Source organism: Haemorhous mexicanus, chromosome 2, assembly GCF_027477595.1.
Source record: "Haemorhous mexicanus isolate bHaeMex1 chromosome 2, bHaeMex1.pri, whole genome shotgun sequence".
In the NCBI taxonomy this organism is placed as follows: Eukaryota; Metazoa; Chordata; class Aves; order Passeriformes; family Fringillidae; genus Haemorhous; species Haemorhous mexicanus.
The window spans coordinates 41,931,096-41,947,825 of NC_082342.1; the positions used below are offsets into that span (position 1 = coordinate 41,931,096).

The 16,730-nt window shown below is 42.0% G+C and overlaps 2 protein-coding genes and 6 non-coding genes across 15 annotated transcripts in view; 1 reads left to right on the top strand and 7 right to left on the bottom strand.

Annotated features, from left to right (window-relative positions):
• Positions 1 to 4,831, top strand: part of CEP295 (centrosomal protein 295) — a 43,124-nt gene extending 38,293 nt beyond the window's left edge. For 3 of the 6 annotated variants that reach the window (XM_059838549.1, XM_059838553.1, XM_059838554.1), the window contains 4 exons: positions 259 to 432; positions 1,182 to 1,302; positions 2,057 to 2,260; positions 2,833 to 3,546. In XM_059838549.1, the coding sequence (XP_059694532.1) occupies positions 259 to 432; positions 1,182 to 1,302; positions 2,057 to 2,260; positions 2,833 to 3,200 (867 nt within the window). In that variant the 3' untranslated portion in view covers positions 3,201 to 3,546. Of the gene's footprint in view, positions 1 to 258; positions 433 to 1,181; positions 1,303 to 2,056; positions 2,261 to 2,832; positions 3,566 to 4,455 lie in introns of those variants that run through there. The other 3 variants (XM_059838551.1, XM_059838552.1, XM_059838550.1) reach the window with 3 other exon arrangements.
• Positions 4,832 to 5,401: 570 nt separating this feature from the next.
• Positions 5,402 to 16,644, bottom strand: TAF1D (TATA-box binding protein associated factor, RNA polymerase I subunit D). Of its 3 annotated transcripts, none has more exons than XM_059838555.1 (16): positions 16,578 to 16,644; positions 16,160 to 16,243; positions 14,096 to 14,341; positions 13,548 to 13,992; positions 13,102 to 13,277; positions 12,485 to 12,542; positions 11,900 to 12,181; positions 11,506 to 11,557; positions 10,592 to 10,648; positions 10,148 to 10,277; positions 9,751 to 9,799; positions 8,890 to 8,926; positions 8,508 to 8,576; positions 7,082 to 7,144; positions 6,175 to 6,243; positions 5,402 to 5,517 (listed from the first exon to the last, which is right to left on the bottom strand). In XM_059838555.1, exons 3-7 carry the CDS (start codon positions 14,326 to 14,328, stop codon positions 12,026 to 12,028), a joined length of 1,068 nt encoding a protein of 355 aa, XP_059694538.1. In that variant the 5' UTR covers positions 14,329 to 14,341; positions 16,160 to 16,243; positions 16,578 to 16,644; the 3' UTR covers positions 5,402 to 5,517; positions 6,175 to 6,243; positions 7,082 to 7,144; positions 8,508 to 8,576; positions 8,890 to 8,926; positions 9,751 to 9,799; positions 10,148 to 10,277; positions 10,592 to 10,648; positions 11,506 to 11,557; positions 11,900 to 12,025. The 3 variants fall into 3 exon arrangements, with proteins under 3 accessions (XP_059694538.1, XP_059694540.1, XP_059694539.1); XM_059838557.1 differs by lacking the exon at positions 16,578 to 16,644 and adding an exon at positions 16,320 to 16,410; XM_059838556.1 differs by lacking the exon at positions 10,592 to 10,648.
• On the bottom strand, positions 6,002 to 6,132 carry LOC132324332 (small nucleolar RNA SNORA25). The gene has a single exon (XR_009485583.1). It is a non-coding gene; the product is annotated as a small nucleolar RNA SNORA25 (small nucleolar RNA).
• On the bottom strand, positions 7,835 to 7,966 carry LOC132324337 (small nucleolar RNA SNORA18). The gene has a single exon (XR_009485587.1). It is a non-coding gene; the product is annotated as a small nucleolar RNA SNORA18 (small nucleolar RNA).
• Positions 8,651 to 8,723, bottom strand: LOC132324330 (small nucleolar RNA Z40). The gene has a single exon (XR_009485581.1). It is a non-coding gene; the product is annotated as a small nucleolar RNA Z40 (small nucleolar RNA).
• Positions 9,399 to 9,530, bottom strand: LOC132324333 (small nucleolar RNA SNORA1). The gene has a single exon (XR_009485584.1). It is a non-coding gene; the product is annotated as a small nucleolar RNA SNORA1 (small nucleolar RNA).
• On the bottom strand, positions 9,917 to 10,055 carry LOC132324331 (small nucleolar RNA SNORA8). Its single transcript, XR_009485582.1, has one exon. It is a non-coding gene; the product is annotated as a small nucleolar RNA SNORA8 (small nucleolar RNA).
• Positions 10,382 to 10,509, bottom strand: LOC132324340 (small nucleolar RNA SNORA40). The gene has a single exon (XR_009485590.1). It is a non-coding gene; the product is annotated as a small nucleolar RNA SNORA40 (small nucleolar RNA).
• Positions 16,645 to 16,730: the final 86 nt, after the last annotated feature.

Below are 16,730 nucleotides of genomic sequence, written 5' to 3' on the forward strand. Positions count from 1 at the left end.
CCCTACAATGAAGTAATTTAAACTTGTGGAGACAGGGGAGTTTTTGTAGTTGTTTAGTTGCTTTGGGTTATTTGTTTCAGTTTTTCAAATTCTGATATACAAATGTTCTTTCTGTATTTCATTCACTGCTTGGGGCAGGTTTCCTTTTTTTATATGTTAAATGAGCTTCCTTTTTCTGACAACAGTTGTTGCTATTGCTGAAAATACTGGGTTTTCACTGTTTTTCCTTACTAATGTCTTGATTAATTTATTTTCTAGGAGACTGAGTCAGGGCACGGTATTATGGAAGAACCTGAGCTCACTCTGGTAAGCTCCAATGACATCAGTATTGTAGAATCAGACATTGAACATCCTAACCAAGAGAAAATTAAGGAGGATGCAATGGATAAGTCAGCATGTGTGGATCCGTCTGAATGTAATGTTTATACTGAGGTGAGCATTATCTAATGTGATTCTGGTTTGAACTTAGTATTAATCGCAATAATGAGAGGCCCCACTGTAGCAGTTTATCCACTGTTGAAAAACAAGAGGTTGTTGGGTTCTCCAAGTTTTGTAATTGCTTTGGATCATCTTGGATTGATGTTGTGTTTTCCAGACAGATCGAATAGATCCTAAATTTGGGATATTTCTTGAGTCACTACCTTGTCATATTGATCTAGATAGAGTTTGGGAAGACTTGCTGCAAAAAGCAAAACCATCTTGCTGGTGTTTGCAAGACTGAACTGTATCTTACTTCATGAAAACTGAATGAAAGTAGAGTGTGGGATAAAATGAAAACTACGGACTAGACAGGAAAAAAAAAAGAAAACCCCCTCACCTTGTGAGGATGGAGCCATACCAGACTGCAACAGCAGTTAGAGGGAAAATTAATCAGCTCTTCATAACTGCCACACTTAATTAACATGTGGTGTTCTGAACACGCAATTGAAATCTGGTGGGCAAAAGTCTTTAATGGGTTTTTTGTTGTTGTTTGTTTTTTTAAGTTTTAAAATGTTTTTAGAAAACAGTTTTTTCATACCTATTACCAAAATCCATATCTAATTTTTCTTTGCATCAGGCATAAAGGCAAAAGCATGTATTTTATTTGTAGTGGCTCTGTGCTAGTGATACAGTAGTACTGCTTCACTCAAATTTGTCATACGTGTTAAGCATTTCTAGTCCAATCATTGATCCTTTTGAAGCAGGAGAGAGAATTTTTGCCACTAACTCCAGATGCAGATGATTCAGCATTCATAAGGCCTGACAGTTCTCCCAAAGCCGAGAGTCCCAACAAGAGTCACTCTCCGTCACATCAGACTGCAGGTAATTATGTGGTTCTTCAATCCACTGAAGTAGAAAGAATTTTTTTAGTATTAAAATCGTCAACAAAATACACCTCTCATTTGGAAAACTTAGAGCTGCTTTTACTTAGGCAAGTGCATCCTGCTGCTCAGGCTTGGTCTGTAGTACCTATGACCGAGGTTTAGTGTGTGTCACATTGACTTGTCTCTTCCTGGGCCAGGTTCTCTCTCATGAAACTTCAGAATCTCTACCACTACACTTGTTTGGTTTTGTCATGACCTAATTTTGAAAAAATATGTGCTATTTTCTGATTTGTTGTCACAATTTATGTACCTTTGTTTATTTCTCATTTTCTCTTAGTCCCCCAAGTCCTGTAGCCAAAGAATTGTCCTTTTTCCTATTCTGATGGTGGTCTGGAACAATAGTAAAATACTGACTTCTTTTTGTCAAAGATGAGCTGCAGTAATGTGAGGGTCAGGAATTCACAGAACTTAATTGTGTTGGGGACTTGTCAGGTCTTCGTGTTTGGATGCATCCAGCTGCTTTTGTTGCAGTATTTCTCACAGCACTAGTCTGGGCAGACCTGCTGACCATTACTGGATTCCATAGGTCTGAGCTGCTGCTGGTTCTGCAAGATGCCTCATTATTCAGTGCCATTCTTCTCATGCCATTTACAGAAGTGCTCAAGCTCAGCATTTTAGAAATACCTTGAAATGCATGACTTATTGTTCATTGTTAAAAGTGAGAAATGTGGAGACTTTTCCTTTTCTTTCAGTGATGGTGCTGGAATTTGCAGCTATACCTGAAAGTTTACAAAAATCTTTTTTAAAAAGAAAGCAGAATTTCATCCAGGAATCTCTGAAAAGAGTAGAAGCAATAAAAAATAAGGAGAGAGAAAATGAAAAGCTGAGAGCAAGAAAGCTTCTAGGAGGAAAATCTGAGGTTCTAAGAAGCAGACAGAAGTCTGGTCTTCTCTCTGGTAGGTTTATGTGGGGGGCAAGACACAGCATTAGATATCCCTTCAATTCCTGTTTCATATCAAAGAATAGATTTTCTATATGCTACATGCTTGCTATTGCAAACTGGGATATTCTTTAATTTGTACTCTCAGGGAATCAGGGAGCTTTGTTTTCCCTCACTGTCTGGCTGCCCGTGTTGTAAAGGCCCTTATGGGGGCTTCTCATATTTCACAGTCAGCCCACCATTATCGTCATAAGGTGCCTCTGCAAACCACAGCTGCTTATCACAGAGCAGCCATGTTTAGCAGACTGGTGCAGCTCTAGTGCCTGGTCCTGGGGACTTGGGTGGAGGGTGGCTCTGGAGAGCCATGGATGGCCTAAAGCACAGGCAGCAGCCTCAGGAGTGACACTGGGGGGATTTATTTTAACTCAGGATGGCATCAGGAATGCTTCATTCTGCTAGCTTGTTTTGGGTTTTGTCATGTCATTTAGAAATCTTTGGAAATCTCTCATGCTTTTGAGTTAGCTGAACTAGAGATTTAAATTGAGGATATACATACAAACATATGTTTGGCTTCCTTTTTCCCCTTAGGAAAAAATGGTGCACTTGCCAATCAGTTGAAAAAAGTAGGAGAAGTGAAAGTATCTTCTCCAGAGGATAGGAAGTCTGGAGAAACTGAAATGCACCAGCGTACATCCAGGTATTGCATGAACACAAGTGAGAGAATTAAAAAAAAAAAAAAACAGGAAAAAGTAGTTAATCTGTGTTTTGTGAAAGCTGCTGCTCAGTCTGTGCTTTTCCAGCTGGACCCAGTGCTGCTTAACATTGAAGAGGTGGGAGAGGAGCCAGGTGTGTTTGATGCAGGTACCTGCTGGGAAATGCCAGTGCAGAGGAGGAAAGTCACTGCTGGTGTCACCTTTCTGAGGCAGCTGTGCCACTTAATGCCTGACATGGGGTGAAATTTGATCTCAAGTTCACAGTTGCACTTGGGCCCTTAGGAGCAGTAACAGGCAACAAATGCAGCTCTGAACAGGGAGAGGGTTTGTTTGATGCAACTGAAAAAGAATTTGAAGTTATTCTGGATTACTGGAGTGTGCAATCGAATTGTCCCAATTGCTAGCAACTGACCCCGGGCAAAACCTTAAACTTGTTAACCTGCTCCATCTTTGCCACTTCCTTCCTGCCCAGACACTGGTTTTTCTTTTTTTTTTTATGTTTTCACAGACTTTATAATCAGCTTGCAGAAGTAAAAATCAGAAATGAAGAAAAAACAAGGCAAGAAACTTATGCTAAAAACAGAGAAAAGGCTAAAGAGTTTCAAAAGGTGATGATAGTTTGCTACTGTATCCTTTTGCCCTTTGGTCTCTTGATTTCACTGAGCTTCCAGTCAGAGTAATAGAGGTGTGGTGTGAATGGAGCTGAAATGGAGACCCTCAAACGAGTCTGGATCTGCAATGATGCCATTGGTGCAGCCCATTTAAGAATTTTCTTGTGAAAAACAATGGAAATTTTCTCTAAAAAGCATGTCTGCCTCAGACTGATTTTTTTTTATGACCCGAGCTTGAGCAAAAAGTCTCCAGATGCTGTAAAGTCTGTAGCAAAACAATAGCAGCCTTTTTCTTAGTCCCGACTTGACCAAATTTCCATTTTAAGGCAGCATTCTGGTTTTGGTGTTTTTTGGGCTGCTTTAGCTGCTCTAGGTAGGACAAGATTCTGGGCATGCTCAAACTTGAAAGGTGCAAGAATCTTGGGGTTTTGATGGCAGTAGAACAGAGGCTGAGCAAGGAGCCGTGGGCTTGTCAATTCCCCTTTTCCCCTGCTGTGCTCCAGACAACCTTAAGGAAGAAAATGCTGGATAATCTTCACAGGCTGTGAAGATTACTATGAAGATTACTGACTACTATGGGGGAATCTAGGTTAAATTCCTGCCTTTAGCCCTGACCATCTCACCTGCTTTGTGGTGGAATGAGGGGCTGCTCTGGTTACATTGCTTTACAGATCCCTTCCTTAACAGAGAAGAGGAATAAGCAGAAGGAAGCACACCTTCCCCCTGCCCTGCCATCTGTGGCCTCTCTGGAACGGAGGAGGCACTGCTGTTCAGACCAGCACTAATTCCTGTTCTCATTACAAGCACAGTACCCAGGCATGCTGGCTTTAGGGCAGTCACTTCAGCTTCAGTACTGTGGTCTGTCTCATGGTTTGTTTTATTTGCAGAAAATGCTGGAGAAACTGCGGGCCAAGAAAACTTGGAAAGCACCATGACAGGGAAAGACTTGGAGCAACAAGGACACAGGGTGGTGGTGTTGGTACAATCCAGGCCACTGAGTGGTGCAGCCTCAATGGTGAATTGTGAAGCCATTTAGGAATCCTCAGCTTTAAGTTGTAGGAAAACTGAGTACCCCAAACCCCTGTGGTCCTCTGCTCAGAGCTTATCCCAGCTGCACATGGACTGTGCTTTTTCCATTGTTTGTCTCAGATTGAGTTACTGGCCTGAATGGCTTTTCTTCTATGTTAATATTTCAAAGACATACTAAGTTTTGTAATATATATGTATAAAGTGTTTTCAAATAAAGTTATAAGGTTATTTGAATCTCCTGGTAGCCTGACATTTCTCCTGTAAAGCTGGGTTTTTTAGTCTATTCTTTGCACTGTGATTTAAGAATTATGGTTTCCTGCAGTCACAAGGTACATCTTAAAGCACTTGAATGGGAGAATTAAAAATTAACTTCTTCCAAAGAAATTTTCTATCCCTGTTTTCTGAGCTAAGCACACATTAGGTCAGATTCAAAGCTCAACTTTTGCATATGCTCATTCTGGTTAAAATGCACCACAGCAAGTCAAGGAGTAGGTAGGAGTGGGAAGAGACCTTTAAAGGTCCTGCTTAAAGCTCCAACAAGATCGCCCTGGAGCATTCTCTGCTCAGGAGGAACCCCAGCTCTGAGCCTCTTCATTTTTGCATCCTCCTCTATATCTGCTCCAAGGGAACTCTTAGAAAGCTGATTTTTGTTAACTCTACGCTTCTTTTCACTTATTTCTTTCAGTCCAGTGCAGTTTGCATGTACTGCAGCAGCGAATCATAAGCCAGATCTAGTTTGTTAAACTCCATGAACCCAGGTGGAGGCTGTTTATAATTCTGGGATTATCAGTAGAGCACAGAGTAGCAAGTTAAAATGAATGTTTAATTCAAAAAAATGCAATAAACACTCTCGAGAAGGTTCTTCATTTGGAACAGCTGTGCAGTTCTTTGGAGCAGGCTTGCAGCAACATCAGCAGGATCTAAGAGAGGAAGACCATCTATTAGCACTATCAATCCAAATAAAAGCAACTTCTCTAATATCCAATCTAAACCTCTCCTGGCCCAATTTGAGGTCACAGCCTCTCATCCTACTGCTTGTTAATTGGCAGACCAACCCCCACCTCACTACAAGCTCCTCTCCGGTGGTTGTACAAAGCAGAAGGCTCCCCCTGGGCCTTCTTTTCTCCAGGCTTAATACCCCTAGCTCCCTTAACTGCTCCTTATAAACTTGTGCTCTAGACCCTTCCCCAGCTCCACTGCCCTTCTCTGGACACAAAAGCTGCAACTGGTTTGCAAGACTGCTCAAACCACAACTGTAGCAACCCCGTTCCGTAATGCCCCAATGCTGCAAGTTCTTGCTTCAGAATGGAACTGAGTAGCCTCTCCTCCACATCAGCATCAAAAAACCCCAGAGGCAGCAGGGTAAGGCCCTTTTTCAGCCCAGAAGGCCCAACTACACGAGGTGTTATCTCCTCACAAATAGACCATAGCACACATGGGAGTGTCCACGGCATCCTGCGGAGGATTTCAATATGCGGTCACCGCGTTAAGAGCTGCTGGTTTTTCAGCCACGCAAACCCTCTTTGAAGTGACCTTCAATTTCTTTTCAGTATCACCTTTCTGGTAAATGCCCTTACCTTCACACTCAGGTAGCTCCTACGTGGTGTTTCTCATCCCTCTGACACGCAGCAACTTGCTGGCAGACCCTAGGAGTTAAGAGTTGGGTTTGGTTAGTACAGGGGAAAAGTACACCTTGGGTGTAAATTGCATGGAACAGCCTATGTCTCCAATTTTGCTTCTGTTCCAAAGAACTAACCTCTCAGCAGGAGCTCTGAAATCCAATCTACAAATTTCCCAACTGGAACCTTTGTTCCTCTGTAGTTTAAGTGTTGAAGGTGCCCAAGGATACACCTCTACAAGCCACATCCTTCATCTCAGGCAGAACTGGCTTGTAACAGCAGAAGGGAGTATTGTGTCCTTGACCTGGGTTAAAGCTTTATGCCCAGCAGACTGGGGCATAAAGCGTGTGGCAACACAGGAGTCTGGTGGATTTGCTTTATGGTCATGTCCACAGCTCACCAGAAACAGTAACATCCCAGCAGCCTTGGTAATGACCAAATATTCCTCTCACTGCTCTTACCTGAGCACTCAATAACCCAGCTGCCCTTTTTTTCCAATGAAGAACCAACCAATCTTGCCAATACACAACCCAAGTTGTGAACAAGCCTGAAGTATGGCATAAACTCCAAATACTGAAGAATTCCTCAGAACCAACAGCAAAGTTAATTCAGACACCTGTACCACAAATGGCTGCACAACTGTGACAGCAATTTGAAGTAAGTATACACACACAAGAATGACCCACAGATGAGTCCTGGCTCAGATACTGCCAAGATCTGCAGTGATCGCTACCCAGTAATCTCTGGTACTCACAACCATTTCTACACTCAGCTCTACAACAGTTTAGTAGTCCTCATGTTTACAGTCATACAAAGCTAATACATCAACTCTGAAATTTCATGGAACTAATAACTGAGTGCTTACCTGTCAAACAAATTGCTTATATCTTTTTAACTCAGGGCAGTCCATTCTGTATCCTAAAGCAACCTGTTAGAAAGAATTGAATGCACTTGCTGAGTTCTAGAGGCCAAGTAGCCAGTTCACCCAGATAATCAAAATGAAGACAAAGCATCTATTTTTATTTGTTACATGAAAATAAAAAATAAGTACACTGAAATCCCTGAAGAGGTTAAAGACTGTTTCAGGAAAAATACAAGATTTAACAGGCACAGCAGACTGAAAACCAAGGATGCCAAATGCTGCACTGGTGTAGCTGCTCAGAAATTAACTCTTTAAACCCCATACTTGAAGAAATTAACCAAATATTGCTGCTCAGTATGAAACTGGGGAGCATCTCTCACTACAACACAAAAATGCAGCAAATTTATGAAGTTACTTCATAACAGACATTACAGTGCTGTCTCTTCTTACCTATAGCCACTGAAACAAATAATCACTCCTGCAGGATTAAAGGGGGGAACAGACTCTTTCAAGCCACCCAGGAAAGAAGCAAAAAAATTGTTACAAGTCAGGTGCCTACACAAAAACCTGAGCAAGAGACTAGGCTTGGCCCATGTAATTCAGAATGTCAGTTGCACCTGAAGTCCCAGAACACACAGATTTTTTAGTCCAACCAAGCTTTTCCACTTGAATCACTCTGTTTTGTATTCCAAGCATGTTTCAGTAGACCTAAAGGAGAACACGGAGCATCCTGCATTCCTCAGGTTCCACTCTAAGATTTGTCTTGCAGTTTTATCCCACAGAGCTAACAGGTAGTTAAGTGGGTAAAGCCAAACCACAAGTTTATTCTGTGAGGCGTTTCCAACGACACGAACCTACAGAAAAGATCCCATCGGGATAGACCTCAACACTTCTGGTGCTATAAATTAACACAAGAGATAGATAATAAATCAAAATCAAGCAGACTGGTAAGGTACCTGGTACAGATCACAGGAAGTGTCATTTTATATTGTTTCAAGACATTTTGGGGAAGGAAGAAGGTATGTGATACACTAGCATCTCCTTCGTATTAGCAAGTTTTTAATTACAAGTTACCTGAGAAGCAAACATCAATGGGAATTATCTACAGAACCCTGCAGAATCCTCCCTGTAGATTTCCTATTACATATAACTTACCAATCAACACAAAACTATCTGTTTAAGCAGTTAACCTGTTCACCTTGTTCTTGACTGAGGAATTTATATGAACATTCCTTGGGAAAATTTAAGTGACAATAAATTCTTCCCTTAACAGAATGAACAATCCATTAAGATACAGTAGTGTAATGTTGAAGAGAGTCCCTGAAACCTTCACAAACTAGTAAACTTGGTCTGAGAGACTCTGGGCCTACTGATAACCAGAGCCCCTCAGTCTTTAAGGTATAGGCAGAATTTCAGATGTCACACTAACCCCTGAAGCAGCTTCAGACTTCCTTGAAATAGCAGCCTGCATCTTTCTTCTTCACTTATCTCCAAGTACCTGCCACCAGAAAAGAACAAGTAAAGTTACAAACCAGCATACAAATCAGCAGAACCTGCAATAGTACCAAGTAGATTTGTTCAGAAAGGCTCTTCTCATTCACTCTCTTCAGAGCAGTTGAACATTTTGCCAATCATCACAACAATTTTCTCACAGCTTCTTAAGTTTAGGGAAAATAAGCTCTCACATTTTGTGAAACAACACTGCATTTTCTCACCAAGAGAGGAGCAGCAGTATAACCAGCTCACCAAATTAATGACAGGTGGGTGACCTGAAACAGGCAAGGGTAAAAAAACCAGTCACACAAACTTACCAAGATGCTAGTTCAGACTGGACATCAGGTGCACTTCCTAAAATAAAATAAATTGTCATATCTAAGTAATACTTTCAAGTTCCCCAGTATTTTAGCAGTTCTTCAAGACTTGGGTGCTTTTATCTCAGTATGAATCCAGGCAGACAGTAACTCAACTACACTGGCTGAATCATTTTATCTGCAATCAAACCACAGCTTAGTTTATCACACAACTACCAACAAGGTCTATCTGCTGCTGAAGAGACTGGAGCACTATGGCACAGAAGGTAAAACTAAGGGAGTTACCTCACAAAAAAAGCATGGAAGAGACCATTGTAAGACACCTTAAAAATATGCTTCTAATAAACCATCTACAGGAACTCAGCACTGCAAGTATTTCTCTCTACCTGCTAATTCTACTTCTTTTAGTACATAGGATGCATAATGGAAGCACATCAACTCACATTTATGCTTAGATCTCATAGTAGCTGCATTTTTAAGTATGTTCACAGAATTGTCCCACTAAGTGAACTTGTTACAGGTCTCATTGTCACCACTGCAATTAAGTGTACAGCGAGGAAAGCAGAACCTGTTACTCTTCTAGCCACGTCTTCCAATTCAGACACACTGCAGGTTGTGTCTAGCTGCTGAAGAACGAGGCATAGAAACTCCACAATGTCTTTAGAATCGCCTGGTTTTTAAACCTAGCCAGAAAGGAAAGAAACCTGTCTATAGTGGTCATCTGGAGCTTGGATTCTTGTTTCAAAATAGAATACTTTTTTTTTCTTGTCAAAAGGCATCCAAGAAGTTAAGACTCGAGCTTTTTTCTTCATACAACTGCCTCCACCTAGGAAAAAACCCAACTGTTTCCTCAATACTTACACCTGAGTAGAGGCTTTCCAATCTCTTCCACACATCCACAGGAACGCCCCTTTAAAAAAATATTTTGGAACAATGTCATTAGTTTAACTATACTTTTATCCTGTAACAGTTCAACACTTTTTTGATGTTGTACTTGAAAATCTTCCCACTAATAAACACTAAATCTACTTGTTTCAACAGAAATACCAAGTTTAACCAGCACATCTGCATGAAAACCAACGATGCCAGCTGTTGAAATACTGTAGCACTGCTTTTTGAACATCCCATCAGGAAGACACTGCTGGGTGCAGATACCATACAGTGCACAAATTAGTCTGATTACTTGCTCTGGGAATAGCACTAAACTGAAGGAACCCAATGGTCTTCTGCTGAAGCTCAGAAGAAACTGAAAGCTCACCTCTTTTGCTACCATGCTGCACAGAGGTCCACTAAAGTAAAGGATTTGTGAATAAGGTCAGCAAACAGCCATAAGAACTCAAGAGATCCCCAAGTAGTTACAACTGCTGCTGCAGTGTGAGTGTGCTCATCTGCAAAGAAAGATACAACCAAACTACACTTCTGAAAACTCACAACACCAACTCTAGATTGATCAGTATTTGAATGAATGAATGTTATTTGAGGCCATGCAAATGTTGTCCCTTCATATAAGTAACACAACTAATACATTCATCAGCTGTGGGTTGCAAAAGAAGGGTTTTCTCTAAGCACTAGGTTCCAGGTTTTTTGTCTACGGCAAAAGACAAAACCTGATCAAGTGCTGGAACAGACTGAACACACCAATTTTTTTTTTCTATTTTTGGAACAATATTTGAAGCTACTTCCCAACTGCCTATATACTTACTGTTAGCAGCAGCAGAAGCTGACAGTTACCATGCTTTCCAGTCCTAGAGACAGGTAGCTGGAACCAAGGTAATCGTGGTGAGAAGTTCAGAACCACATACAGTCCTCAGAACAACTGTGCCAACCTGATGTGCTTCCTTAGTGCAGTTCTCTACCTAAAGCAATGGCCAAGTGTCTGCTCCTTCCCTCTCACTCAACAATGTTCTTGTAAGACTTCACAACTTGCCCACCCCCAGCTCAGTGTTTCCTATGTCAAAGGGGTTTTCCTATGCTGTATCCTTACTAGGTGCTTTCTTCCATGCTATTCCCTACACTGTCCCAAGCCATGCAAATTTGTCATCCTACAGCAAGAAGCCTTCACAACCATGTATGTGCAAGATTACCAGCTGCTCTCTGCTGTCCCTCCTGTTCTTGCAAGAGATGATTTAAGATGGAATTTTACCAAAGGGAAGTCACCAGAAGCTGCAGCTGTTGATACACCCTCGTACAGAAAATGTACCAGGGTGAGGCATCACAAAGACACTGAGGGGAAAATAGTTCCTTAACATCTTCAGCAGAGAAAATTTCAGGCAGTGTTGTCCAAACCAAATCAGATGAAGTTGAAGCAATTTAAAATTGTTAAAAAACAAAAGGTAAACTTCTGGTTTTTAACAAAAACTGAACTTAGAAGTATTCAAGAGCCCAAGTTTTTGTTCAAAGAGAGGCTACAGGCTCCAATTTTGGTCAGACTGATGAAAGGTATGTAGCACTGAACTCATCCCCGGGAAGCTTCACACTCACAAGCTGCTCAGCTGTGCAACACTGTAATGTTGTTTATTTTAACTATGGAGCACTGCTTTTTCAAAACCTTTTGTGAAATAGTGCAAAAAAAAGCTACCTGAAAGAAACAAAACTGAAACCCAAGTAACATCTTACCTTATGCAGCAAGAAAACCAAGAGGTATTTCATCTTCCAAAAACAACATGAACTAGAAGGGAAAGAAAAGCAAAGTGATAAAAACTGTCATATACAGTCAAAAAACTGAAAGTTACTGAAATCAAAGTTAGATTTTAATCATCAATTTAGCAGTTGTAATAAGCTAGATTTCCATGTATCTATTTATCTAGTTCTAATCAGAATTGAAATTCAGTTCATTTTTAACAGTAGTCAAGTTGCAGAAGCCAGAACTTCTCAATAAGATCATCAGCCACTGAACCAGAAATATTATACTCTTGATAGAGACTAGCCCAGAAGACACTTAAAAGCTGAGCATGAGGACCAAGTTACTCTATTTTTCTAACTGTCTCAGACACAAGCCAAATATACTCACAGTAGGCCAAATGTGCCTAGGCAGCTGGGTGGAGAGCTGAACTCCAGATCAATGTTTTAAACCAAACAGGCCCATGAAAAGGTATCTGAAGAATGACCACTGACACCTCATTTGTCCATCTGCTGTTCACCGAGGTGAGCCTTGCAGAGGCACAGAGTTCTCTTCAGCACCATCTTCTTCATCCACTATTTCAATCACTTCAGGTGGTTTTGCATGCTTTCTTCCTGGCTTTGACTTTTTTTTCTTGGGAATTGTGCTGCTTAGAATGAAAGAGCTGTTCTCCTAAGAAAATGGAAGACAGAAGTAGAAACAAGTCTAGTTTTGAGATACTTATCTAAGATTTTAGTAGTATATTTGTGGATGTTAAGAACTCTAGCAAGAACTGCAGGATCCCCATACATTTCAGCATTACACTGAAGAGAAGTGTGGACTATCAACCTCCTTCTGCACTAATATCAGAATTCAGAGGTCACACAACTCTGGATCTAAGCTCAAGACCTAAATACTGAAGAGATTATCTACTAATTCTTTTACTTCAGAACAGAAAGGCTAGAGTGTTTCTGATGTTAACAAGTGCTTACTTACCACTACTCTGGCATCAAGTTGTTCCTGAGTATCAGAATTCAAGCTGTCCTCATCATCACTAAAATAAAAAAAAAATAGTTTAAACTGTGTACTTTTATAGAACCTTACAATGTGTCAACTACAAGCCCTTAGGTGAACAGCAGCTGAAAGACAGCATTGCACCTTTAACACCGCCTTTTAGGAAGGTTATCAGTGTATTCGTAACAGCAAGTATTCTTGCTGATTTACTGATCTTTTTATTGAACTAAGCTAATTGCTTGACCCTGAAAACTAAAGATTAACACTTTGGTTTTCAATAATGTAAAAAAGTATTAAAATTATCCTTTAGTCTTTGTTTTAGAACACTGTATTCTAACAAATAACATTAGAGGAGTTCATTTCAGCAAATACTTTATTGTAATTTCTACCAACAATTACCAGTCTTCAGATCAAATTAAAAATACTTCTTTCTGTGAGAACTTTTAAGTCACCGTCTACAAACACAGAATATCCCAAGTGCTCTGTTCCCAAAATAAACAACGCTTTTAAAGGTTAAAAGGACAGAAGAACAGCTGAACTTGATACATACAAATTTATATGTTAGTAAAGCACCAAAAAGCAAGCGAAGATGAACTTACTCTGTCTCCTGAATAGGGGAAATGGGGCCTTCATCATCTAAATATTTGTGTTTCCGTAACACCATACACTCTTTTTCTAAGTCATCGCTGGCCTGAAGGGCTTTTAAAGCTTTTTTAAGATGCTCTTCATATTTAAGCACTTCAATATACTTGAAATAGCCCTTTGCAGCCGCTTGCTGGAGAAAAATAAAATACTCAGGTAAGAGCTTAAAAATACCATAAACCATTTAAAAAAACCATAAAGCATTTACATTAAGAACTGATAAATTTATCAACACCCATATATATTCTTGCAGTGTTTGCTTTAAAAGGTATTAATTCTACAACATCAAGTGTCATGGCAAACCTGTTTCGTTGTTTTATTCTAGTAGAAGCACAACAGAGCCCATTTTAATTCACAATTTTTAGACTAAGGAAATATTTATCCCACAAAACAGAGGTCTTACCTCATAGCCAAGAACCATCTTTAAGGGAATATGTTTCTCTCCATAATGTTTTTCAACAAAAGGAAATTGAACACCTCTGTCTAGAAGCCTCCTCTTTTGTTCCTGAGGTGAGGCTGTCAGTGGGGGCCTCCCTGTGGGCATCTGCGTGCTCTCATACTTTTTTTTCCTCTTCCGTGCATGAATTTTGTATTTTCGGTGTGCAGCGGCTTTGAACTTTCTTCCCCTGAAGTGATAGGCAAAAATGGCCTTCAAATTGAACTTGGACTTCTGCTGCTTGGAAACTTCTAATGGCTTCCCTGGACTTTGAGGAGACAGTGAAGAGTCTGAGGAGCTTTCATTGTCAGGTACTCGTGTAACAGATTCAGCTTGCTGCCTTGAAGATTGAGATTGCCTTTTCTGCTTTGAAGGTGCAATGGAGCACTCAGGACGAGCAGCAGAGACATCACTGAAGAAGAAAAAAGTATTTACTTTCAAAAAAAGGTTCACTTTTATGATACATTACACAGGTTCTCCACAGGAAAAATTCTGTACTAGCGATAGAAACTTACCTTTCTGAATCACTGCTGATCAGTAAAACCTCAGTTGAAGCAGCTGATGATTTACACATGCTGTTAGGATGGTCTGAAGACTCCCCAGAAGCAGCCACCTTCTGCCTTGACCGCTCTGCTCCTGTACTTCTTTGCCATGAACACACCTCAGATGGCTCCTGCTGATGGCTGATCAGCTCTTGGGCATCAGGGTAATCAGAGCCAGAAGCCTGGGATTCATCTGTATCAGTCATGTTTCAGTTTGCCCTAAAAGGCAATGAGAATTCAAGAAACTTAAAAAAAAAAAAAAGTACATTAATCAGGTAACAAACTCTCTTCTACCCCACTCATGATCACAGGATAAACTTAAAAACAATCTTGAGGAAACTTAAGCAGAGATTTTCCTATGAACCATGACCAGTTACATTCTTCATACTAACATTTAAGTCACAGTCACTGAAGATATTCATAGCATAACTGAGGTTGGAAAATTTGTGAGTCTTTTTAGTTCAGCTCTTGCCCAAAGGAAGGCAAATGTCAGTGGTGCAACAGATATTGTTTAGACACTTACTGAGATGAATTCTGAATGTCTTAACCCTCTCCCTACGAGGGCTAAGTTTGCCTCCAAACAAGCACACATACACATAGCTAATGGCTTCTTGTATTTTTATGGATATTGCAGTTTTAAGTCATACATAAAATTTACTTCACTGTGGTTTAAAACCATTGAATTATTTCAAGACAGTGTCATCATGAGAAGCTATGCCATCTTCCTTCTGTTCTTTTGAGAGCTCTAAGATACCTAAAATCTCCTGCTCTCAACAATCCACCCCTCATTTATTTGGCTATCAATCATCATAGAGACCAGCCGCAGAACTAAAATTTTAATTTTCACTTGAATCTGCAAGACAACACAGTCCAGCTCTTTGGTGGCCCAAGTCTATACAGAAGGGACTGTAACACATAGTACAGGAACCTAGTTTTACTTTGTATGAGCCTTATTTTACCTGTTAGTAATTTACTAGCCCTGTAAACCTGTATCTTTCTAATTTAACTGTGCTTTTTAGAGCTTTACAAACTCATCATCGTACCCGTTAATATTTCAAACGTTATTACACAGTTCAGCATCTGAAGACACTAGAGCAGAGTTAACAGAGAGTCCTCACATAACCTGCAGCAGATGATCCTGAGGGCACATGCACATCAAGCAAAGGATTAGGCCCAGTCAGAATTTAGGAAAGGCAGGTCCCAACTGACCCACGTGATCTTCTATGACCAGTGTATGAGGCACAGACTGTAGATGTTGTCTGTCTGCACTTTACTAAAGCACTGGAATCCATTTCTCACAGCAGGAGGAAACGGCTGCTCATGGCTTGGATGGGTACGCTGTTTATTGCATGAAAAACTGGATGGATGGATGGATGGATGGATGGATGGATGGATGGGCCCTGAGAGCAGTGCTGAATGGAGCTACATCCAGCTGGTAGCTGGTCTTAAGTGATGTTCCCCAGGGATCAGTGCTGGGGCCAGACCAGTTTCATGTCCACTGACGACCTAAAAAAGGGATTAAGTGCACCCCCATTCAGCTGGCAGGTGACACCAAGGGTGGGAATGATCTGCTGGAGGGCAGGAAGGCTCTGCAGAGGTGTCTGCATAAACTGGATTTGACGAAACGAAGCCAACTGAGTGAGGTTCAACAAGACAAAGAGCTGGGCCCTGCACTTGGGTCACAGCAGAAAAGGCCCTGGGGGTGCTGGTCAACAGTAGCTCAGTATGATCCAGGGTGTGTCCAGGTGGCCAAGAAGGCCAATGGCATCCCAGCCTGTATCAGCAATGGTGTGGCCAGCAGGACCAGGGCAGGGATTGTCCCCCTGTATTTAGCACTGGTAAGGCCACACTTCAAATCCTGTGTTCCGTTTTGGGCCCCTCACAAGAAAGACGCTCGTGCCAGCTCTAAGCCTTTGCAGGCACACTGCTCACGCTGGTTCACCCACGGCCTGACAAACACAAAGCCCAGAAACAAAACCAAGCAACGCCAGAGCCAGGACAGCGGCACCAATGCCACTGTGAGCGCACAGGCCCTACCTGGTACTCAAAAGTCGCAGCTCAGCATCCTTTGAGGTCTCTACCGCAGCTCTGGCCTGCAGCGCTAGCACAGCTCGCAGATTCCTTAGGGAAGAAAAGCAACCACGTAAACTTGCTGAAAGCCTAACAAAGGCGCCAGACACACCACTCGCCCCCTCACCAGGCTCGGCTGCCAGCAGCGCGCTGGGGCCGGCGCCACGGGAAGGCCTTTCTAACGCGGGCAGGCACCAAGTCACCACAGGCCAGAGACACCCCGCAGGCACCGCTCCTGCAGGGCCTCTCACCGACCGCCGCCACACACCCCGGTCCTCGGGGCACGACTCCACACTGCCCAGACTGTCCCTCCACCCCCGGCTTTCGCAGTACCAGGCCCCAGCAGCGCGGATGGCGGTGGATCCGCCCGTCCGGGCCAACCCACCTGCGTCCGCCGCTGCCCCACAGTAAAGAGCGCGCAACTCCCGCCCCGCGCCTTAAATAGCGCCGGAGGCTCGCGAGAGGCGCGCGGGCCGACGGGAATGAGGGGCAGGAGGATGGTGCCATGCTGGGAGTGGCAGCGGGGCGGCCGCTCCCG